Genomic DNA, 25,101 nt, shown 5'->3' with positions numbered 1-25,101 from the left:
TGTTTTGTGTTTGAATGTTTAACTCACTTCGACTGTCACTGAAATATTTTTTTTTCTTTGTTTAAACTGGATTAAAGTGAGCAAACATGACAGAGTGAACTGACCCTCGACTGGACCCGGTCCTCTGGAGCTCCCCAGACTCTCTGATCAGACTTCCCTTACAGCAGATGACCCGCAGTTTGTTCTGGTAGGAGGAGGCGAGGTAAATTGCCCCAGAGGAAATAGCTGGGCCCAGGTAACGTGGATTTGGAATATCTAGGTGTGCCAGCACTGTAGGACTGGGAGAAAAGACCAAATTGAGGGAAATGCAGCTGAGAAGTAAACTCAACGAGTGTAAGATGTGGCACAAAGAGGCCACTGTGTCTCACCCCAGAGCAGCGTGCCCCTGCACCTCGATGACATCCAAGGAGTTGAAGTAGGTGACAAACAGGTAGGGCTCTCTGTAGGCTGCAACAGACGACACACACAATTATTTAGTTATTTAGTGGATTTGGTACAGTTAATGGTGTGTTTTTTTTTTTTTTTTGTTGTTGTTTTTTTTTTTAATTCAATGAGAGAATTAAGATGAAAGAAACAGCAGTTACCAAACGACAGAGGCAAACGGCTCCACTTGATTTCCTCAGTGCGGCTTCTTCGTCCATACGAGTCCACGAACACTCCAAACTCTGCCACAGAAACATTTGCTGCACTCTTCATCATACTCTTACAGACAAAACACTGTGTGCAGACAGCAGTATTTTAAGCACACTTTTATAATATAATAGCTTTAATCCCGAAAAATGTTATTCAGCTTATATACCCAGATTAGCATTTATTATTTATAGATGTATACCTAGAATAGACATTTAGAATCAGTAACCTATCCCCAGTAAGTACATGTCTTTGGAGTGTCGGAGTGGTAACCACTATGCAACGAGTGCATTAAAAATCCTGGGACACTAACAGTTTGTGCTTCTGAAACTGCAGTACTACTAGCACAACAGGATGCATGTGTAAAACACATTCACCCAGCTGAAAATGTAAAACACTTGGAGCCTGAAACATGTTTCGATCTAGCCAGGTTAGAAGAAAAACCCCTTCTGTTGCACTGACTTGGCTAATCGTATCTCATGAGCTCATGGAGCTCAGTTCCTATGGATTTACCGTGAAAACACAGAAGATATTCCTCCTTCTGCATGCTGCTGGCCACCTGCATGATGGCGATGGGAAAACTGTGAGACGAGGCTGCAAACACAGCCGGGGCCAACGAAACGTCGTTCTTGTCCAAGAATTCTGCAGCGGAAAAAGCTGAGGTTAAAAGCCACACAGTGATCCAACAACCGTAAAATATCATCCTGTGACTGGCTGGTAACTGATTTGATCCTGGAAGCATTAAAGGCATAAAGAAGTACTTCACCCTCAAGTACAAATTGCTTCATTTCAATCTCGTAGAACTTGTTTGTGCCGATGATGATGCTGTAACTGGTCAGATGGATGCAGCTGCAGGGCTCCAGAGTTTCAATTTCCTGTGAGGTAAAGAATTAGGTGGTGAGGGAAAGCCAGTACTTTGAAGCACATCTAGTAGTAGAAAATGTTTTGAAGGTAGAAGATTTATCCACTTTAAAACCAAACGTTACCTTTGTTTGGTCAAAAGAAAAAAAGCATGACATACTTTCAACAGTATAACAGACTGTACTGTGTCATACTCACCTTACGAATGCAGTATTTGCTAAGATTTTCATTGTAGCGCAGAATGGTTATTTTGTTTGGCATTGCAGCACATATACAAGGCGTGTTGTCTATCTGTAAAGAGAATGCACACGCTCGTACGTACGGTCACATTTCAACCATGAAAACAGCATTCATGCAAAGACAGAAGAACTACCTTTCCTGCAGCAAACAGATGGCAGCCTTTCACAGTCTCAAAGATGTATGGAGCCAGTTCAGACTGGCTAGGCAGGTGGGACTGGGCCAGAGTCTGCTTCACTCTTTTAATCTCCACCAGACACAGCGCTCGCTCATCCCCTGCAGCACACAGACATTACACATAGCTTGTTCAAGGATAAAGACATTAGTCACTTTTAAGCCACCCTGCTGTCTTGTGTAACAAGATATTTACAAGTTTCTCCAAAGTTATTAGTATGGCAGACCAACCTTTCAGTTTAAATGATGCATAATAATTGCACTTCATCAATTATGCCAATTATTTGTAATGGCAGCAGATATTGACCTTTTGATTTACGACCGACACTGTGACTGTCTCAGCGAATGAAAATCTAGAGTCGACTCCTGCTGCTCAGCAGACATTTATTTTCTACTGAAAATACCAAAGCTGGGCCTCTCACCAACAATCATCAGCAGTTTCTCCTGCTCTTTGATGATGTAGATCTGAAAGACTGACCCCAGGCCAGGAATGTGAGTCAGGGAGTTCTTGATAACATTCAGCGCATACAGCCCCTCTTCAGAGCCCACCAGAACGATCTGCGGCACAGCAGCGAAACACACACAAAAAAAAAAATTCAGGTGAACGTGGTGACATTTCAAACTGGAGCAACATGCGGCAAATCCTGGCAGAGAGCCCCGAGCATCTGCTCCATGCTCCAATACATCGTTCTTCTCCTGAATACACCTGCAACTGCAGATCATGTCATTTTCTACTGCTTAAAATGCACAATTAAGAAGTAAACATATTTTCTAATAAATATATATGTAGTTACATATGAATATCATTTTATAGCATATAAAACATGTTCCTACCTGATCTGTGAGCGGAAGGGTGCAGTTAATGTCCAGCCTGTCATCTCCCTCCAGCTTCAGCAGAGAGTTTCCCAGCAGCTTCTGAAAGAACAGAGAGGGGTGAAGGGTCAGCTGGATCACGACCTCCACGTGACCTTGGGTAGGAGGGAACAGAGGAGCAGGACGGGAGGGGCTGGATGGCTGGAGGACTGGGTTCAGAATCACAGTGTCAGACGTGGGACCAAGTCACAAGCGGTCTTCAGCTTCAGGTCACGGATAGAAAGTTATACTTGTTAGACCTTTAATAGCACGCTGTTTTATTCAGAGGCTCTACAGTACCAACGAAACGATGCTTTCATTTGTAATAAAGTAATTTTGTACCACTTGTCAGCATTAAAGGGAATAAAAGATACTTTTAATAAACATTAGCGACTCCTACGAAGCTGAGAACAAGATTTTACATTCGAAATGAATAAATGAAGTAAATATTTTGCCAGTGGTCAAGTACAGATTGCAAAAACGTAATGTTTACACAAATGATCAGAGTGAAAGGATCAAAGTCTACAAGCTCTACTGCGTTTAAACAAGAGTCATTATTAACACTAATCAGCATCACCGCCGGCTCCCTCATTACTGAGTCAGTGTTCCAGCTCATACGCTGCTGATATCTTCTACACATATACAACAGAATTAGATACATACAGCTGCAAGCTGTATGAGAGGGTCAAGCAGATTAGGACAGTCGCCATAGCAACTTAAACTATTAATATTAAAAGGTGGCAATTGAGTCTGATAGGAATTTGAACTCCTTTAGGGATTGGGTAGAAGTACAGTAGCAAGCTTTAGGCCTCACTCGCCTGTGTACCCAATCAGCATCTGTGCTGATTTATATGGATGACAGATGTACTAAGCTCATGTCCATCACATTCATAGTGCTTATACAATTTCAGTGATTGGTCTATAAATAGAGTAAATTATGAAAAATGAGCATTGCCGTTTACAGAGTCACCCATAAGGTGACTTCAGATGAACTCCATGACTGACACATGAGGTTTCACTCGTCGTTTCACTCATATCAACCTGAATTTACAAGTTAATGAGGATGAGAAAAAATTACTTGGACAACATTAGTTTCATGTAATTTTAATATTACCACATTCAGCTCTAGATCTTGTCGTTGCTTTTTTCTTTTAAAGATTAGTAAGAATATGACTTGCGTCTCTTGGTTAAGTCAAGTGACTTGAGTCCCAGCCTCCCTCAGAGGAGTGTGCAGAAAGGGCAGAGGTAACAACGCAGACAAGTACACAAACAGGTAAAACTCGGCAGTGCGGTCCCTGCTCCTCCGGACAGGACAGCTGCAGAGATTCAACCCAAAGATGATCAGACATCTTGGCGAATATTTGTGTACTGTGGTTAGAAAAAAGGACATCGGAGACAGGGAAGAATATTTGAGAGTTTGTTCAGGATACAGCAAAGGATAGTGAAAGTGAGAAGTGGTCACAGCAAGTGAAGTGACAGCAGGGTGGGGGGCAGGTGACAGCCAACGAAATGACAGACTCATGCACTACAGCGTGCCTCGTGTAGGATGTGCAGTGCTCGTGTGTGTCAAAATGTCTCGTGTCTAACTGTTTACCTGGACCAGTGGAGACAGAACCATTTGTCTTTTGGACACAGCAGCCTATGTGTGCAGTGACACATGGGTAGGAATAGAGCAAATCGACAAAACACGCCCATATGCCGGACATACAATGTGTCACGATGAAAAAGCAACAAACACAGGCGAGAGAGACAAAGAGAGAGGAGAGAAAGAGAAAAGAAGAGAGAAGAAAGGGACAATTAATGACGCATGTAAGCGAAACTACCCGTTAAACTTTAAGCTCGAAACCTACGTCTTAAATAGTCTACGGAGGGGAAATCTGCTCATGGTGAACAGCACCAACACAGTCAAATATCATGTTTACGACCACAGACGCGACAGCTGTGACCACGGCCGGATATGAATTGAGTCAGGAGACATTAAAGACAGAGAGCGAGCTGCCCCGGGTTGCGTTCGCCTGCTCTGGAGATACTCACTGCGTCAGCCTCTGCCTTCTCCCGGGAGGCTCGGCCCGCAGCCACCACAGACTCCATCACAGCCACCCAGCGCTGTTTGTCTGGGAAACTGGGAGCCATGAAGTAAACAGCCTGACCAGGCCAACAGGGAGTGTGACACCGTGACTCCAGCTTTAGGACATAAGGAACATCTGACACACAGAGAGAATAAAGTATGACACGACTTCAAATGATTAATATTTGACAGACTTTTGAACAACATTGGGAAGGCAAAGGCTGCCTGGTACACTTCACATCTACCTGACTTGGCAGTGTTTGGTAGTTCAGATGCTCCCACTGCTCCATGAACCACCACCTCCCCATCTGACAGACACAGATCAAACTCCTCCAGTGGTTTCACTGAGTCTGAGCAACACACATAAGGAGATTCATAAGCACTGGTGCCCAATCTAATAACTTTCCATCTATCTAAAAATCCAGACAGCTAAAAATGTCACCTTCTCTGGGCTCTATCTCATAGATGGATATTTTAGTCCCATCCAGGACCACATATTTCCTCTCCCAGCCCTGGCCTCGTTTGCCATTCCTGCAAAAACACAAGACGACAACAATACCACTGTGAAGACAGATGAGTGGATTTTACCAGACGGAGTATTATTGTGAGGGCCTATGAGGAGTTGTTCTCAGTAACATCAGGCCACCTGATCAGTTAGAGGACATGGGTGCAGATGTCACACAGTGGAAATTTGTATTTATCTTGTATATTGTTTTTATTCTGATTTTTAGTGTTTATTTATGTGTGTCGTTTTATTTGCATGGTTTTATTCTGTTTCTATTGCATGGTTTTTAGTGTTTTATGTGACATAGTTTTTAATCCACTGTGGACTGGCTACACATGGGACAAATTAGCTGATCGGGACCACCTGCTGAGGCAGGGGTGTGTCCAGAGGTGGCCTATCAGCTGTGTAAAGACCTTTTAAAAGCAGGCTAGCTGAGCACTGAAGGAGAGAGGCCCCAGACTGGAAAGTTAATGCTAGATGGCCAGCGTGACCCGGCGACCCAGTCCTGACCTCATGGAATGGCAACAGTAGGAGACAACGCGTGTGATTGGCAGCAGGGCAGAGGTTTACCTGCATTTGTGAGTAGGGTCTCTACTGTTGTTTACTGGGTGCAGCTGGGTTGGGAGAAGGTCGCCATGGCCATGAGCCACGGCTGCTTCTGGAACCATTATTCTGGCCCCTGTTTGTTATTTTACAGGACACCGACGCAAGGGGAGCTGTGGCGGTGGTCGCATGATGGATTCGGGTGCAGAACGCAAGCTGGGCTGGGATATGATGGGCCAGTGGAAGGACAAGAAGATGGGAGGCTCTTCCTTGTCTGCCGAAGACGGGGCTGGCGTGAACTCTGCTCTAAAGCTGGAATTCCTGGCCTGCTGATGGACCCATAATGAACATGTGGCATAATTATAGCAGGGGGTTTTTAGTGAATGTAGAAAATGGTAGTTTTACGGGTTTTAGGATTGTTTTACTAGATTGACAACATTTTATTATGTACATTTTAAGGATGTTTTATTTGTGCTCCCTGGTCTAGTAATAAACTGTTTCTGATCAGAATGTCCTGCTTCATCTCTGTGCCCTGGGTATCTGACTCGCTTGCTCCCCCTTGTATTTTAAAGAATCTTTCTTTTTAGCAGGACATTCTGGCGCGACTGCTTTAGTGTTCCCCGTGTGTTACACATATAGCTCCCTCACTGTAGATTGACAGACTCCATATTGTATGGAAATGTATGTAACTCATGGCCCTTCCCAGATTGGCAGGTACTAACGATTGCTTCTTTAAGATCATCACTGATGTCTTTCCTCCTTGACACTGTAACACACACCCAAATGTTCCAAAACTTCTGCTTTTACAGCTGTGAGCATGTGAGTTGCTCTCGCTTGTTGACCATCAATTAATCAATATATGTGATTAGCAGCAGCTGGCTGCTACGTTCCCTCGTAATTGAGTACAGGTGGACTTTGTTTTTCCACACACTGTTTCTGCATATTGGCATATTGTTTGATTTATTACGTTTTTGTTAATGATGTATACAATATGTAAATCCCCTAATTTAGTATTTACTTAACTAGAAGATCTGCTAAAGACCAGGTGAGTCCTGAGATAACTTTGCCGTCTTGGGTGTCATTTCTTTTTCACATGACTGTACGTACGAAACATCAGATGTATAAAATGCTGTGTGATGTATCCACTCTTGTTGTCTTTTTTTAATTTTTAAAGCTGTTTGTACGGACACTCCTCGTTTGTAAATCTCTACCGTTGTGAAATGTAACACATGTGGATGAAAAGATCAGATGCTCAGAAAAAATCACTGTTTGTAAACATGGCATTAAAAAAAACAATAAAGAAGAAGCCAAATACACAGTAACACAAAGTGAAACTGAGAACTGGAGAATTACAGAAAAAAAGGCAAAAAAAAGTTTTGAAATTTGTACTTTTACTACTACTAATATTCAAAATCTAAGGTTGATATTTATCAGACACTATAATGCTCTAATTTGTCAGATTTTGTTAAATCGTGTCTCACATTCATCTCATCTCACTGCTGGAGGTTTAACTCACTTAAAAAAAACGGGTATGTGTGAAGTCTGCACATTAGAACTGCAGATTTATGTGCAGCTGTTTCGGCAGGTGATGTGTAGGACGGTCTTGATATATAATAATGCAAGTGAGCAAAGACTGAGTCAGACACCACTGTGTCCACAGCTAACCTGGGCTGTTTCATCCAGCCCTCCAAGTGCATGTGTCCGCCGGCCTCTTTCAGCTGCTGGCCCGGTGCGCTGCTCTTATCTCGACACAGGCCCTCAGACAGATGCAGGGAGCAGTCACTGGACATCCCGCATGTGGCTGGAAGGCAGGGGGAGCATTTCGGGTGGCACAATGCATGGCATTCTGAGGAGAGAGCAGAGCGACACTACTGACACCGCCAGTCTAAAAGGAGAGCGTGTTAACACTATCAGCGTAAGGAGAATGCACAGTAGGTTTATCTGTCCATAAAAATGCTCTCTTCTTGTGAAAAAAGCTTGTGTTTGCCAACTGTTAAACATCTGCAAACCGTCAAAGACTGAACATTTTGTATATGTGTTCACTAATGTAAAGATTTAAAGATGAAATGCTGCTATTAAAACCCAGAATGATGACTTTCATTGTAAAACGGAAAACTTCAAAACACAGACAGAAAGGCTAATGTCAACTTTGGTCTTATCACAGTTTTTCTGAATTGGTAAAACACTAAACTCCATTCTCTAAGCTATCAAACAGTCTTTTGGCCAAACCTTAAACACGGTTCAGGTACTTAGACACGATTTGCAAAACTCATACACTCTGTTTTTCAAAACCTTAAACATATCCTTAGTCACTAAACACATTTCACATGTGTGTTGCAAAACTGTAAACACTGGCAGCAAAATGTGAGCACAACTTCAACACAGCTGTCATCTTTTACACACAGCAACTCACAGCTGAACACACATGTTTCTAATGATGTGATCAGACCCTCTGCAAGACTTAAAGATCTACGATATCAGTATGTGCGAGTGTAACCTGTAACCAGCGACTCTTCCAGTACAGTTCTGTGCCCATAGGCCTACTCTTACTGTTGGCTAGGTTGTTACAGATGGTACTCTTGCAGTACTGTAGACTATATTGTAATAGTGCACATATATCTGGAGTGCATATACTATAAATACACTATTTCATTAGTCTGTCTTTCTGTATCACTACTTATCTATTATCTATTATAGAGTGTTTGAAATGGATTCCATGGAAACCTCCATGGGATATATTTTGAAAGATGAATCAGGATTCAGTCTGGCAAATAGAAGACGGAGAGACAGCAACATACATTTTTTCTCAATTGTTTACACACATTTCCTGAAAACATCCCTCATATTGTCAGAACTCTGCACACAAATCAAAAAAACACACACACAACGAGCAAAACCCTTCAATTCTCCTGCAAAATGAAACTCTACATTCAAAACAATGTAATTTCTTGTCAAAATGGCGTTTTGTTTTCAAATGACACACAAACCATCACATGAATAGACATTTATAAGAACCAGTTAAACACTGATGTGCTTAATGTAAAACACTATGACCACTTCGTCTCCAGTCATCATAATGACTTAACGTAAGCCTTTTTTGTTCAGTGTTGAACTTTTCAAAATTGTAAACTCAGTTGCCCAACTTTGCATACTAACCACATTGCTAAACACCTTTCACACATAATTGCAATTACGAAATCAGAGCTTTTTGTTCCAGGCTGTTTCTATAGAAAGCCCTGATAGATACTTTGCAGAATGGGATAGGATCCTCTCCAGATTTATATGGGCGGGGAAAAAGCCAAGCGTTACGCTTACAGTTTTTTCTGATTGCTTAAGCACATTTTTTGTAACTATTGGCTAATTTTGCAAAACTCTTCACACAAATAAGAAAACCTGTCACCCAATAATCAAAACATTGTAGTTCTCTTGCAAAAGCAAACACAGCTAGATTAACTCTTCACACCTTCGTAAAAATGGTGTTTCCGTATCAAACAGTACACACAAGCCATCATCTACTAAGCACACAATGCGCCAACTGCACACTGATGGTATGAATACAAAACACATCTGGCTTTTGCTTTCTCTGTGCACAAGGTAGGCTATGTCAGTTTGAGCTCATACTTCTGTCATAGATCCATAAGCATAGAGGGATCCAAACGTCAAGTACTGGTGTTTATTCAAACACATCAAAACAAACACAAGTGTTCATTTCCAAGTATAGGATTATTTGCAATCGCCATAATGACTATATGGGTTACTTGGTCTGCAGTGAACATGCTTCCTCTGCCCCCAGCATCTGGTCATCTAGCAATTCTGTAAAGTAACAATTTCAGTATTTTTACATCAATGGTATTGGTGTGTTTCTCATTGGCATATGGCAGTGCTACAAATCTTTGTGCGAAGTGACTGTACTAACCGATTCTCATTTCAAGATGTCCTTATGGTGCTTGCTACAGTGTAGCGGCTCGAGTTAGGCTGGACCCGTTGGCCAGCTATCCTCAGGGTCATTCCACGGTTGATTACATGGTCCACTATTGTAGCTCTGATGTCATCAGCAATTCTATTTCCTACTCTTCCTACCCTTCCTCTCCCCCCTCCTCATCCTCCTCTCTCCCCTCCTCATCTTCCTCTCCCCCCTCCTCGTCTTCCTCTTGCTCCTCCTTGTCCTTGTCATCCTCTTCATCCTACTTCTTCACCTCCACGTCCTCTTCCTCGGCCTCCTCTACTTCTCACTCTTTCTGCTCCCTCCATTGTACTCCGCACACACAGCTTACCTGTATTATAGTGCTTAGGCTGATTGCAAAGTGAACTAATTATCTAAAAAAGTTTTCACATGTGAAAGTGTGCCAGACAGTTGGCAAATTAGTGTTAATGATAGCCATACATGTGTATACTTTTGCTAGGAGTGTGTTGGAAATTTGGTAATTGAGTGTTGTGCAGTGAATTGTGCCTACAGTTTTGCAAAGTGTGTGTTACAAAATTGCAAACTGAGTGCAAAGCAGTTTTTGTGCTTTTAGTTTTGCAAACTCAGTGAGTGGTTTTGCTATAAGTCTGAATAGTTTTAGAGATTGTGTTACAGGAATCACAGTTAGGGTTTAAGCATTCAGAAAAAACTGTAAGCACATCAGTGTTCAACTGGTTCTTATAAATGTCTATTCATGTGTCATTTGAAAACAAAATTCCATTTACATTGTTTTGAATGTAAAGTTTCATTTTGCAGGAGAATTGAAGAGTTCTGCACATTGTGTGTGTGTTTTTTGATTTGTGTGTAGAGTTCTGACAGTATGAGGCATGCTTTCAGAAAATGTGTGGAAAAATGTAATATAGCAAGAAGTTAAAATATGGTTTATGTGAAGGTATACATCACTGTCTAGTTGATAGTCCTTGTGAGCACAACTGTAACTTACCAAGACAGGTAGCTGCCTGACGACCAAAGTGCACAGTATCCAGGCACACGGTACACTTGGCAGCTCTCATGTTGAGTCCCACTGTGAAGCGGTGAGGCGTGTTGTGGTGCATCACCCTCTCTCTCTCCCTCTCTCTGTCTCTCTGACTGTCCTTCAAGCGACGGCTATACTCTGAATACAGTCAGCAGGGAACACAGTCAGGGCAGGCAGCGCCAGCATGTCTTACTCTGTCAGGTACATCCATCGCTTTAAAACCTCAGTGCATCATGCCATACCATCTATGAGATCAGTTCAACAAAAAAAAAACAAAAGCTTTCCAAAAGGAGTGGTACATGTTTGGCAAAATGCATTAATGCAAGTACTCTGAAGACGGAAATGCTTGAAACAGATTCTTCATTTTGTCAGTCCCTCTGCTTGTGCCCACACACTGCAGCATTTTAAAGGCATTATCCAGTCAGCATCAGCGAACTGCATTCTGCATTAAAGATGGTTGAAAAATTTCACGTCATTATTATGGCAACAAAACGATCACGCTTATTGATATAATAATGTCAATCAGTATGAAATTTACAAATCTTGTGTGTACAACCAACATGGAAAGAAAGAAAAACGTGAGCACTTTATTTCATGTATCTATTGAATATTGTTGTTAAGTTACTGATGAATATGGCCCCGTTTGTATTTTTCTCATACAAAACTACCTTAATGTGATGTTGCATGAGAAAAGTATGAAAGAGACCAAATCAGTGAGTAAATCATAGTAGAATGGAATAATCAATAGAGCCATATCTCACTAATAGATGCGTATAAGCTCCGAAATCCTAGCATCACATAGTGCTGTTGTTGTTTAGACCTTTATTGTAATAGCAGGGGAATGCAGGCAAATTACAGTCTAATTGGACTTAAGCTAAAATGTAAAGCCTTGGTCTTTTCCCCCCGCCTCCAGTCTGTCCTAAACTCAGCTGCCAGGCTTTTAACAAAATCAAAGAGACAACACTATATCACTCTCAGTTTTGCTACTGCATACTAGCTATTTTATCCAGCTATTTCAGCTGATTTTAAACTTGTGCCACGCTTTTACCTGTGTTATAAATTTACAGTCAGACCCAAGGAACCGAGCTGCTGGGTTGTTCCTCTGATCAGAGCCCTTAACTGTTCTCTAACAAAGGAGCTGACGTTCGCAAACTCACCTTTCATTTACATCTAGATTACATTACAAACGTACATTTACAGAAAACTGATCAAAGTGTTTTATCTTCTTATCACTTCTTTATGGACTTATCTATTTCCGTGTTTATTTATTTTACTTGTAATACCGTTCACACTGTTCAGCATTTATGTTCTTTTTATTTTAACTGCATCACTTCACTTTTTGATTTTGATCTATATTAACGAGTTCTTAAAAGCACTTTGAAAATCTGTACATTTTACACTTGTTTATGATTAGAGCTAGCAACTTAAAATAAATCACAATAACTTGGTCATCTTCTTTAGTCCTCTTGCATGAAACACATACATTAGTGTTCAAACTGCTGTGCAGCTGGCATTCATGCGGATGTTAAACCTCCAAGGTAAGCGCTGTTACAAACTAAATACACCTGCCCATTGGCAATGGCACCCACTGACAGCAATGGCCTTCCCCCAGACTGCAAAGTTGTTTAGGAACAGCTTGAGGAACACAACAATGAGCCAAAGGTGCTGAACAAGTCAGATTCACAGTTATCTCATCCGGCATCCCAGAGAGAACCCAAAGGATCTGACACAGGACGCTCTCAGGGATCCTGTGTCTGTTCCCCAAGGCCTCAAAGCTGTTTGTGTCCATCAGATTTGCTATTGTAACTGACAGCTGTACATCTTTTTCTTTCTTTCCTTTCTTGCTTCTGTTGTTTCTGTTTTTGACTACCAGGTCACTATGACATAAAACGTAGATATGAGACTTTTCTTTTCTTGTTGTAACCTTGACTAACAAAATGGCTAGATAATACCTTTAGATCAGAGTGTGGGTTTAAAGTGCATACAGCGGTTTTTGCATTGCAGAATTTTTAATATGGTACATTTGTGTATATGATGTGAATTTGAGGTGGAAATAAAGTGAGTTAAATAAAGTAGAAGGCTTCTGCAAATCACACGCTTCAGCAACCAAGATAAAATGCTTCAGATTTCTAAAGCTCTGCACTGAAGGTTCTTCAGCCTCATCTGACAAACCTGTTTAGATCTGACATTTTATACTATAAAAGTGCAGAGCTTTTAAAATCTGGCCTGTCAAAGATGTGGATGTAGCAACGTAGAGGAGAGATAAGAGACCAAGCTGCAGAAACCATGAATTTGGATGACTTACTTTCAAAAGTGACCCTCCTTCCCTCTGAAAGGTGTGTGAAAGAAGAGACAGTAAGAGCTTCAAAAATCAACCTTTGAATGTGAGGTGTGTGCTGCAGAGGCAGTAGAGGAGAGTCAGCTAAGAGATAAGCCATTTTGCACTCAAGTCATATGATACCTATCAGTTGTGCCTCACTTAAATAGACAACCAAAAAACGATTGGTCTTTGGGATCAAGTCAACCCCCAAAATTGATCTAGTGTGACTGTAAGAAGATTTAACAGCTGTCTGAAAAATATAGTTACAAAAAACGAATAATTAAATAATCAAATCCCCAATTCTACTCATATTATTGGTGATAATGAAATAAATACTAGTACAACTTGTCCACAGTTCTGAGGTATGAAGAAAACTGCCTGAACTGTATCAATGTGACAACAAGACACATTGATACAATGCTTTATTCTATATACTTCTACATCCAATTAAAATTACCAGTTAAAGTATACGGCATGTCTTCGGACTGTAGGAGGACAACAGATTGCTCAGAGGAAACCCACACAGACACAAGGAGAACATGCGGGCTCCATGCATGGGGGCCCAAATCAAGTCCTTTCTTGCTGTGAAGCGACAGTGCTAACCACTGCACCTGCTGTGCTGACCATTATTCAAAATAGCAAACAAGAACAAGCACTAGGAGCTCAGAATCTTGCTGCATGCAATACTGTATACTTCTGCAGATACTTCATGCAGAGTAGGGATGCACCGATACCGATACTGGTATCGGGTATCAGGGCCGATACTGTAAAATATGTGTGTACTCCTACTCATAAAAGTTAACTGATACCATGAACCGATACCAACTTATTTCATTAATCAGAGGGTGGCTTGTCATTTCTGTTGTAGTTTTTTAGATTGGCCACTAGGGGGACATCCCGCGCTAAACAGGCACAGGGTTAGGCGAGTGAGACTGGCGGCTCCAGATAAAAAAGAGAAACTGGAGGCTGCTGTAGCCAGGCTAAACAAAATGTCAGCAGTGTGGACCGGAACAGCCAACTTTAACTCAGGTTTTGGAAAAGCGATGAAAAATGTCAAGAGAAAATCCACGGGCAGTTAAAATAACAGAGGCTCTGACTCATTTTATCGCTCTGGATGACCAGCCAATGCCGGTCGTGGAAAACATAGGATTGCATCGTCTTCTCAGCATACTCGAGCTGCGATATGAAATTCCCAGCCGCCCATACATCAGGGAGATAATGGTGTCAAAACTTTGTAAAGAGGTAAAGACAATCAGTGTGTGCGCGATGTCAGTCCTCGGTTTAACGGCACAGTGGACTGATGATCCACGGGCAGATGAGGAGTTTATTTGTCAATGCCAAATACTTTCGTTATTTTGTTTGTTTGTTTACAATATGGACACTCTGCAATAATTTAAAAGTTTATTTTATTCTCAAACCTAATTTGTATTTATTTTATTCCAAACAGAAGTGTTTATTTATTATTCTGAAAGCTCGAGACAGTGTCAATAGTTCAGTGATATTTTGTTAAATTACAATGTGGAGACTCTGCAATAATTTAACAGAAGTGCTTACTTTTCACTTGAAATTTTTTTGTGGTCTTTTTTATTAAGATTTAATTTTTTATCGGCAGAGAATAAAATAAAACCTGTCTTCCAATTCATTGCATTTGTGTGTGTGTGTGTGTGTGTGTGGTAGAAGTATTGTTTTTTGTACTCTGTATCGGCAATTACTCAGATCCAAGTATCGGTATCGTATCAGTTTGAAAAAATTGGTATCGTTGCATCCCGAATACAGAGGTCTAGGTTTGAAGAATAGCGGTGCAGGGGACCTGTGTTTCTTTTTCTTCTATAATTATGCTGCATGATAGTGCTCGGGCTACAGCGCGTCTAAAATGAGAACAATATCTGCTCACTGGTATGATGGAAACGAGTTTAAACCTCAAATATCTCACTTGATGTAAGCACAGCTTACCACAAAGGCTCTTTCCCATGTTACGCCACAACCACAGTGTTTATCAGACTTATACTAGAGTAAACTAGAGCACTTTACTGACTTCTTCACATGTTTCTACACAGTACATCTGATTGAACTTGATCAACTGAGCTGCCAAAAAAGGCTTTGACTTGAGCTGTTTACACGTCTTCTTAAATAGTTCTTCCTTACACAGCAAGGTAAAAAAGAAGAAAAAGTCACATGACAAAAATTATGAATGGTTGCCTAAATGAGATAACAAACCTGCCGGCTCATCTTACCTCACTCTCCTCTATGCATCTCCTGTGAGCCTGCATGTTTGTGCCATTGGATTAAAAAAAAACACACTGAGCTACTATGAAAATCACCCTTCCCTTACCCTCAGGTGTGGGAGTGTCCTTCCTCCGTCCAGAGTTGGAGGGTGCAAGGCTGGTGGGGCCCTGCTGGTGCTCAGGAGACTTCACCATGGCAGACATAATTATCTGTTGCCGAGCTGTGGCTGGGTTTGTAGAACTTTCGTGGTCCTTATACTGCAGAGCTGGGTTGGAAAGACTGACTTTGAGTATTTTGTTTTGAGTAAAATTTAAAAAAATTCTTAGTTCAAGTTTCTACTGATGATTATAAATGAACAACAGAGTGTAAATTGGAGTCCACAGGTTGGTGCAGGGCAGTCTCACCTTCTTCTCTCAGTGCTCGCAGTTCTGCTCTCATTTTCTGCAGAGCATCTTCTAGCTCTGTGCAACGAGAACGTTCTTTGTCTAGAGCTGCCTTCATGTCGCTGTACTGCAGAGGCACCGGCTGGATGGCAGGCACAGGGGAAGCCTGGCCTTGAGTCTGAGTCTGACCCTGAGTCTGAGCCTGAGCAGCCATGGCGGCCAACAGGTCCTCCCGACGACGTCCAAAGAGACCCTGAGACACACACAAGCAAACACAAACAGGGAGAAACACAAGAAATGAGCCCATAAATGAACAAAAAGAAATAGAAAGATAAGAAATTATTGTATATCTATATATATCTGTATCTATATCTATATATGTAGAGAGAGAGAGAGAGATATTTAATCCCATCTGACCTTTTTCTTCTTGGAGCCACCGTGTGCCTGGGCCTGGAGGAAGTCTATGAGCTTAGTCTGCTGGGTAATGGTTCCCTCCATTTTCACCTTCTCATGAGAGTATACAGCCTGCAGGTGGAGCTAAGTGAACATCACTACTGCCATGAATTTCTTCTCAAGTACTTCATTTCATACAGAGAGGTTGACAGAGACAGAAAGTAGGGGAGGGAGTTGTGTGCTGTAAAACAAATAGTGTGTGTGCACATACGTGTGGCTCAGAACAGTGGGGGAGAAACAAGACTGAAAATGACACAGTCCAGCAACGTACATGTACCTGCAGTGATTTAAAACTCACATGGTTCCTACATGTGTGGGTTTTTTTTCATTTGTCTTTAGTAGGCGTGTGCATGTATGTGTGTAGCAGCACCTGGATGTTCTCCAGCTGGTATTCCAGGTCAGTCCTTTCAGTTTTCAACAGGTCAGTCTGGTCCAAAGCGTCCTGCAGCCCCTGGGTCAGACGAAATATGTGGGTCTTCTGGGCATCCATCTGCTGTTGCAGCTTCTCTTGCTGTGGAGGTAAAGCACCTTTACATCACCCTCTGAATGTCTTTACTAAGCCACACACACTTCTTACAACTGATTGCTTTTACTGATTGCTATACCTTTCAGCGTGGTTTCATACAGAAAGGTTTATTATTATTACTGCTAAGAATTTCTGAAAAATAGAACCGATTTATTTTCCGGTTTTGACCATATGTCTGTAATAAAAGTGTAATAAAATGATCAGATCAGTGGCTCTGTGAAAATAATGAAACACTGTGCCTCTTCCAGCAGCCTCTGCTTCAGCTCTCTCTCACTCTCCAGTTTTTGCTGCAAACTGCGGGCATTCATCTCCAGCATGGCATGCTTCTTCTCCAGATCGTTCAGCTGAGGAATGAAAAGGAAGAGTTTGCCGCGACATCTGCTAACTACACAAAACTTAACAGATGTTATTCAGGAGTGTGAAAATGCGTACAGTGTCTGCAAGGCTCTCGGCTTTGAGTTTCTGGTCTTTGAGGGCCTGCTGCAGGGCCAGGATCTCAGCTTTGTGCTCTTTAACTGCCTGTTCCACAGCCTGCCGAGACTCGGTGCTGCGCTGCTCTGCACGGAGCCTAGATCGGAGAAAAGTTAGTGCCAGTTATTTTTCAGCCTTCGAGTGCGTGCTCTTCAAGTTCATCTATTATGTGTTTACAGGCTCTTTGAAACAAACTGACTAAAGTATTTCGTAATGTTCATATTGCTGCTTCACTCATTGGTTTGTTTGGGGTAAAGTCGCGTGGTTCTGGATAGAGGAAAACACACCACTAAAAATGTAATTTCAGTTTTTGAATGCTTTAAAGTTTACCTAATTTTCTTCACTTTCCACTGTTCCAGGCAACTCAGAAAATCATTTCATATTTTACCTAGAATTCCTGCTTTGACAGACCCTAGACAATACGGCAAAGCCTGTCGAATCCAGTGCGTGTAGGCGAAGGGAGCTTTATCCAACACTGATAGCAAGAGAAACATTTAGAGCAAAAATAGTTTTCTCTGCTGATGAAATAAGAAACTCATAAGCCTCCTTAAAGGTCTTGTGGCAAGATTACATAACTGGACTATTGCAATGTGCAGAAATAAATATACTAACGTTTCTTTGAGGCAACTATAGGTGCACTGAATATAAGTTAATGTGCTGTAGACTGTTTTCATAGTAGCAAGAAAATTACAAGCAAAATAGAAACAGAACATTGAGGAAAACATTTTGGCTATTTAGGATTCATTAGTTAACACCCACAGTTACAGTGATACATCTTGTGGTGGTCACCTATTCTGTTTTTCAGTGTCTAAGAGTCTCTGGATCTCTCTGGTCCTCCGCTCAGCCTGGTTCTTCTCCTCCTCCAGTGTTGCCCTCCAGGCATCCCACTGTCTCTCCTTCTCCAGCAGTTCATCATTCATAGTCTCCAGCTCCATGACCTGTTCCTCCAGCATGGTACACGTGGTCTTCAGAGTCTCAAGATTCTGGTGAACAGATGAGAATGTTTCAGACTGTTTTTGATCTGTTTGAGGTCGTCAAGAGGGCACATCTTTAAAATGTTCAGCCCAGGCACACAGTTCTGTTTTTTCGAAACCAGAAGCCACGCCCACCCACTGTTCAACCCTTCTGTTTACAAGAGGCTGCCAATCACAAGAAAGTTGACAAGAGTCAAAATGGCTTGGTTAAGAATTAATCAATTAACAGAGTGGATGCACCAAGACTCAGTTTAAGATAAATAAAAATTGTTTAACCTGTAGGACTGTGGGAAAGCAACTCTAGTAAGAATGCTTTATTTACTATGGGGAAAAAAAGCTATCCAATCCTACCTGGAGAAAGTAATTGCCCCTCCCTGTTAAATCATGAATTAACTGTGACTAATCACATCTGTTGGACAGCTGCATTCAATTTCACTGGCCCCACCCAGGTCTGATTACTGCCAGAGCTGTTGAATCAAGAAATCACTTAAAGTCAAACAAAGTAACTGAAATCTGTCAGCTTAGAAAGGTTTACGAAGCCTTTCTAATGCTTTAGGACTCCAGTGAACCACTGTGAGAGCGATTCTCATCCAGGAGGTCACAAAAGATCCAAACACCATAGCTAAAGAACAGCAGGTCTCACTCGCTTCAGTTAAGGTTCAGCAAAGTATGCATGGGAGCGTTCCACAGAGAAAACCACTTCTGACCAAACAGGACACAAACACTCGTCTCCCATTTGCCAAAAACATGTGATGATCTCTAAAACCTTTGGACTTATGAGACAAAAGTTGATGTTTTTAGGAAGGTTTGACTCTGGCATAAAAATAACAGAGCATTTCACAGAACATCACTCCTACACTACCTCCTGGTGGTGGTAGCGTGATAGTCTGGGGCTGTTTTGCTGCTTTAGGACCTGTACGGTTGTAATTAAATACTCCATCCAGGTCTGTATTCAATTACAGTAAAGAGCAGAAGCATGAATGCTGCTCTCTACCATAAAAGTCTTATGGAGAATGAATGGCCATCAGTTCACGCTCTGAACCTCAAGCACACTTGGTTCACATAGCAGGACAATGATCCGAAGCACACCAGCAAGTCCACCTACTGAATGACTCAAAACCCAAAACTAAATGAAGGCTTTAGATTGGCCTAATCAAAGTCCAGACATTAACCCTCTCGAGGCAGGCGTTGCCGATTTGCAACAGTTAAAAACTAACAACCTGATTACCCCACATACATATTTTATGTGTTTTTTTTTACTCAGAAGTACCACTGCAGGACTTGGTTGTGCATTAGCAACAAAAAGTTTAATTTGAGCCTGAGAGGGTTAATCAGATTGACATCATTTAGGGCGATCTTAAACAGGTGTAGGTGCACCAACGGTATCAATTGGAAAATCGTAATTTGCCTTGTTCTTGAGTTATCATATTCACAAACGTGGGTATCACGTCACCCATCGGGCACTGGGTATCAAAAACTGTTTGATGATCTGAAAAATGTAGGTGTAACAAATATGCAAAAAACTAAGAAGTCAAAAAGTAAAAATGTTTTCATGGCATTGTCAGTCACAATCTGTTAAAAAGAAACCACAATGCTAGAGCCAGGGGCTCACAAACTGTTTAAATAATATACATGAAGTCTGACAACTAACGTTCCATGTAAATGACTATTTGAACCTGGAGTTATTTTCATGCCTCGGAATGTTTTCATATATTTTTCACCAGGCCTACACAAAGCTCCATGTTTAATGTCTTACAACAGACTCCTTTAGACAAAGCATGGGGAGACAAATATAGCCTCTGCCGGTGCTGCAGCAACACCACGGCCCTCTGAAGTCCAATGCTTCCACAGCTGACACGACCTGGGAGTGATGGGGATGACACATCCCTCCCACACACCACCCCATCCCTCGTCTATGACTTCCATCGGTGGTTACACAACCAGCAGGACTGAGAGCGCTACTGGACACCCACACACAAATCCTCCCACAGGGGCAACACACCATCACACAGCCTCCTCTCTCCCTCTCTTTCTCTCCATCTCTCATTCTCACTGCGTTGCGAATACGACGCATAACAATAATAAAATTATTCCAGTGTTTCGGCTGCCTGATTTACACTTGGCACTCTCGGAGCTGGGAGAGATGTCTAGGTCACCTGTCACAGGTGTTGTGGAGATATCAAATAATGTGAGCGTAAGTGAAAAGCTCCTGTCTGACTGTGAGTGGGAAGTGGGCAGGGTGAAGAAACTTGAATAAGAGGAAGGAATACAAGTGTTTTAGAAAACAGAAAATGATGTTTTCTCACAGATTTCAACTTTCATGCAGAAACAACTGCCACACAAAAGCGGTGGCATGTTGGCGGAGTGGTAAGCACTGTGACTCTAAATGCTGGGTTCAGATGTCAACTCTTTATGTGTTTATTTGCTGAATGACTGGCAGCCCGTGCAAAATGATATCGAGAATGAATGCAGACTTCACACTTTATCTGAGTTTTGCTTGTGTTTTTCTTTCTCGCTTATCTGATTCGTGCTCTTGCTTTGCAGTAAAATCTATTTTTATTTCACATCTGGTTGTCATGTTATTGTTGTGTAGTGTTCCCTGTGCTTAATACAGTGTTCCTGTCTGTACATGTAGTTTTGCTTGCTGCTCTTCATCTGATGCTCACGCCTTCTCTGACAGACTTCCTGTTACTGACCTGAGCTTAGTAAACAGTTATTTGATTTGAACCTGCCTAACTTTTTCTTTTGAGCAGGAAATTCAGTGTCAGAAGCTAATAAATCTGCTGGTAAGTAATAAAAAATACTAGCTGGATTGTTCCTGCATATAACAATTTTGCCAGCACCAAAGGAAAATCCAGTCTGTGTAAAATGTAAATGAAAACAGCATACTGTGATTTCATTCACAACAGAACACAGAAAATATATCAAATGTTTTAACTGAGATGTATTGCTAGTTCATGAAAGATCATAGCTCATTTTGAATTTGATGGAAACAGCTATTTCAAAGTTGAGATGGGGGCAATAAAACATTGGAAAAAATGCAAGTGGTACTAAAATTAAACATTTTGCAAGTATTTAGGTTAATTAGCAACAGGTCAAAACAAAACTGGGTACGAAAAGATCATCTTAGAGACATCAATCTGCAAAAAGCTATGCAACAATTTCTCCTGAATAATCTGCAGCACATAATATCATCAAAAGATTCTTAGAATATGAAGAAACCTCTGAGGACAAGGGACAAGGCCAAAAGTTAATATTGGATGCCTGCGATCTCTGGGCCCTCACAAGAAACAGCATTAGGGGAGGCTGTAGCTCGGGGAGTAGAGCAGATCACCTACCAAACAGAAGGTTGGTGATATCGTCGTGTTGGTGTTGTTCCCACATCATCATAATAAATGTTGTTCCAGGTTCAACACTGCAAGTGACCAATCACATTGTTTGACGTCATACTTTTGCAAGCTAAGCGATTCATTCATTTATGAAATTCCAATGTTGCAAGGACAATATGTATAATGCTTACCGTTTATTAAAGAACAGTATGAAGTGCAAAGAATTCAAATTGCTGGATCGGCGGACGGAGGCGGTTTCTCGCAAGTTAAGTAGATTTTTTGTTTAATGCGTTTTTTTCCGAAGTCACAAACGTATGATGTCACAACAATGTGATTGGTCACTTGCAATGTTGAACCTGGAACAACATTTATTATGATGATGTGGGAAGAACACCAACACGAGGATATCAGATCGTGCGTCTGGCACATATCCTTGGGCAATATACTAACCCCATGTTGCTCTCAGATGCGTCCATCAGAATATAAATGTATGTGAACGTTAGATAGGAAGCTTCCTTATGGAAGTGCTCAGATTGAGTAGAAAAGTGCTATATAAGAATGAGTCCATTTACCATTAAAAAAAGACATGATTCTGAAACACTTCCACAAATGTTCTCCTTTCTGGTCCAAAGCTCATTTAAAATAGACTGAGGCAAAGTGAAAAGCTGTTCTGTGGTGAGACAAAACCAACTTTTAAATTCTTTTTGGAAAATATGGACGCCACATCAACTAGATTTAAGAGGAGAGGGACCATTCAGCTTATTATGGGGGGCATCACTGCCTATGTCTTTGGACATCTGGAAAGGCACCATCAGTGCTAAAAGCTGAATACAGGCTTGAAAAGATTTGGGGCTCAAGAAACAAACAACACAACAAAGTAGGCCCAGGACCGCTGAGCAAAGGATCCTACATCACACAACAGTTGGATGAGTTTCCTCATTCAAAAGTCCAGCAGCTGCTCGCAGTGATTTACAGGCTAATGTTAAAAGAAGAGGGAATGCCACACAGTGATAAACATGCCTCCTGACCCAGTGTTTACATATGCATTCTGCTATCAAATTCATAATGAGTGATTATTTTTCTTAAAATGTAAAATTTTCTCATTTTAAACCATTTCTTTATTCCTATGTTCCAACTGTGAATGAAATATGTGTTTATGAGAATTGCAAATCGTTGCATTTTTATTCAGATTTTACACCTGAAACCCTAACAAGAGATTGAACAAGCCTCTTGAATCTGATTAAAACATCTCTCTGGGCTAATAGTAGAGGTTCAGTGTGCTTTCTGGTAACTAAGTTTCTGTTTTTATTCAGGGTTCACAAACCCATCTGCATTTTAGGACTGTACACCATCATCAGAAGTCAGCACCTGTTTCTGGTTGTTAAGGTGCATTTCACGGTCAGCCACCTCCCGACGCAGCCTGTCCACATCCTGGCTGAGCTGCAGTCGATCTTCTCTCTCATCAGAGGCTTCATCCAGCTGCTTGGACAGGTAGAAGTTCTGACGGTTAAGCTCTGCATTCTCCTGAGTCAATGTTGTCAGCTGCTCCTCCAGGTCTGTGATCACCTACAGAGTAAAGGGAACATTCATATTTCACATTTAAATGGCTGAATACATACACAGTATCCATCTGCAACTAAAATGTACCCCTGTAATGTGACACTTTACACAGTGTTTTTGTTGCTCCAAAGGCAGTGTGTACCTACACTGTAAAAGCAGAATTCCTGGATTTTCGAGAAAAGTAATAAAAATGTTAATTTTACAATTCGCACATAAGAAAAAGTTTTGGTGCTGTTGTGCATATAATGCTCAGATCGTTGCTCCTCCACAATAACAGCTGACCTAACACCCCACACAATCTCAACTCTACTGCTGCATGATTACATGATGCAGATATCTGGGTTAGTGATGTAATGCAGTAATCATTTTTCTATGCTGCTGTTTCAACCCAAGTAGCATTCAGAATGAGAATAATCATTTCATCAGCATCGGTCTGTTCCTTTAATCAGCCATGACTACAGTGCACACTGTAAGGAGATGAGGGTTATACGAGGCTGTCTGTTAAAAGCCCCTTATTCTCAGCTCTTGTGGGAACAAGGGGACCACACAGAATTTCAAGGTGGCAGGGGGGAAGAGGCAAAGCTTTTAAGTACATAAATTAGCTGCCTGTTCTGTACTGACTCAGTGCTTCTGCTCCCTTTCGGCAGGGGACTGACAGCAGCGACTAAATTCTTAAGGCAAGGCTAGAAGTCAACAGTGGAATGAGTGCAGCGGTGATCTGGCAATTTATTCCAATCATCTGTCAACCAAATCTATAGAGCAACTTAAACAGCTAAGGTAAATCACATCTAGATCTGCATCCTCAACGCTGCTGAATACAAACTGCTCAGTGCTGTTTGTGAAATCTGTGGCTGTCACACACTTTCACTGATTAAAATTAACATATCATTTACTGTTTACCTCTGCTACAAAACACAGAGGAGGATCTTTCTTTCAGTGTGAATGCTATAGAGTGTAAATGCAACGCTGATATGGAAATTCTGTGGCGGGAGTTGAAAGTCCGTGTTGCTCGGCGACAGCCCCAAAACATCACTGCTCTCGAGAAGATCTGCATGGAGGAATGGGCCAAAATACCAGCTACTGTGTGTGCAAACCTGGTAAAGACCTATAGTAAATGTTTGACCTCTGTTATTGCCAACAAAGGTTATGTTACAAAGTATTGAGTTGTATTTTTGTTATTGACCAAATACTTATTTTCCACCCTGATTTACGAATAAATTCTTTACAAATCCTACCATGTGGATTCATGGATTTTTTTTTCACATTCTGTCTCTCACAGTTGAAGTGTACCTCTGGTGCAAATTACTGACCTCTGTCATCATTTTAGGTGGGGGAACTTGCACAATCGGTGGCTGTTCTCCTCCAAAATGCTCCACAGACTAATGGTTAAACCAACACTGCAAGTCAGCAGGGCAAAAAATAGAGTGGCATTTCAAGCTCTGCTTGTTGCTGAATTTGGCTGTGCTTGCCTGACTACTGGCCAGCTAAATCTATGGTTGTCGCTTTCTGAACAGTTTGTGAGTGGGAGGATCTCAAAAGTAGGGCAATGGGATAAAGGAAGACTGTGACGGTTTTGGTATTTATTCAAGCTACATAAACTTGATGGCACCTAAATACCTGAAAAATGACAACATAATTTCGCAAGGTTAGTCACATGTCACAAGATCCTGTGTTAGTAAACCAAAGAGTTACCAGGAAATGTTCATTCATAACAACGTAAAGCAAATAAATCTAAAAAAATTTGGAGCTCCCAAATAGCAATGATCACCGAATAGAGGGCATTATTTTCTGATTCAGTAGGGCTAACTTTGGTTAGTGGAGGTTCACTTAGTTTCTGTGTTAATGCGCACAATGGTGCCATGAAAGCAACAAACAGTTCTGAGAGTTAGTCTAATATTACTGTAAAAATTGTGTCTGGAATAACAATTCTCACTTTGACCAGAAACATAATGTTTTGAAAACAGGGTGGAGACCTGCTCATATTTAAGGATGCACATTTATGCAGTCAGCTTTACATCTCCATAAAGAGCACCAGCAAGGTAGACAAAC

General features: G+C 41.4%; 1 protein-coding gene across 3 annotated transcripts in view; it reads right to left on the bottom strand.

Moving 5' to 3' along the window:
- Positions 1 to 25,101, bottom strand: part of citb (citron rho-interacting serine/threonine kinase b) — a 76,509-nt gene that overhangs the window by 5,480 nt on the left and 45,928 nt on the right. Inside the window, exons 17-39 of one of the 3 annotated variants that reach the window (XM_082554448.1) lie at positions 22,861 to 23,058; positions 17,979 to 18,172; positions 17,151 to 17,286; positions 16,958 to 17,062; positions 16,563 to 16,703; positions 16,157 to 16,264; positions 15,761 to 15,992; positions 15,463 to 15,621; positions 10,778 to 10,948; positions 7,536 to 7,716; positions 5,265 to 5,353; positions 5,068 to 5,172; positions 4,789 to 4,958; positions 4,349 to 4,393; positions 2,737 to 2,817; positions 2,325 to 2,460; positions 1,865 to 2,004; positions 1,690 to 1,782; positions 1,397 to 1,505; positions 1,144 to 1,272; positions 585 to 665; positions 369 to 447; positions 105 to 278 (exon numbers count right to left, since the gene is read on the bottom strand). In XM_082554448.1, coding sequence (XP_082410574.1) covers positions 105 to 278; positions 369 to 447; positions 585 to 665; positions 1,144 to 1,272; positions 1,397 to 1,505; positions 1,690 to 1,782; positions 1,865 to 2,004; positions 2,325 to 2,460; positions 2,737 to 2,817; positions 4,349 to 4,393; positions 4,789 to 4,958; positions 5,068 to 5,172; positions 5,265 to 5,353; positions 7,536 to 7,716; positions 10,778 to 10,948; positions 15,463 to 15,621; positions 15,761 to 15,992; positions 16,157 to 16,264; positions 16,563 to 16,703; positions 16,958 to 17,062; positions 17,151 to 17,286; positions 17,979 to 18,172; positions 22,861 to 23,058 — 3,056 coding nt within the window. Of the gene's footprint in view, positions 1 to 104; positions 279 to 368; positions 448 to 584; positions 666 to 1,143; positions 1,273 to 1,396; positions 1,506 to 1,689; positions 1,783 to 1,864; positions 2,005 to 2,324; positions 2,461 to 2,736; positions 2,818 to 4,348; positions 4,394 to 4,788; positions 4,959 to 5,067; positions 5,173 to 5,264; positions 5,354 to 7,535; positions 7,717 to 10,777; positions 10,949 to 15,462; positions 15,622 to 15,760; positions 15,993 to 16,156; positions 16,277 to 16,562; positions 16,704 to 16,957; positions 17,063 to 17,150; positions 17,287 to 17,978; positions 18,173 to 22,860; positions 23,059 to 25,101 lie in introns of all 3 variants that reach the window. The other 2 variants (XM_082554447.1, XM_082554449.1) reach the window with 2 other exon arrangements.

Source organism: Aulonocara stuartgranti (assembly GCF_965226115.1).
Source record: "Aulonocara stuartgranti genome assembly, chromosome: 12".
Classification (NCBI taxonomy): domain Eukaryota; kingdom Metazoa; phylum Chordata; class Actinopteri; order Cichliformes; family Cichlidae; genus Aulonocara; species Aulonocara stuartgranti.
This window is presented reverse-complemented; position numbering and strand designations above follow the sequence as displayed.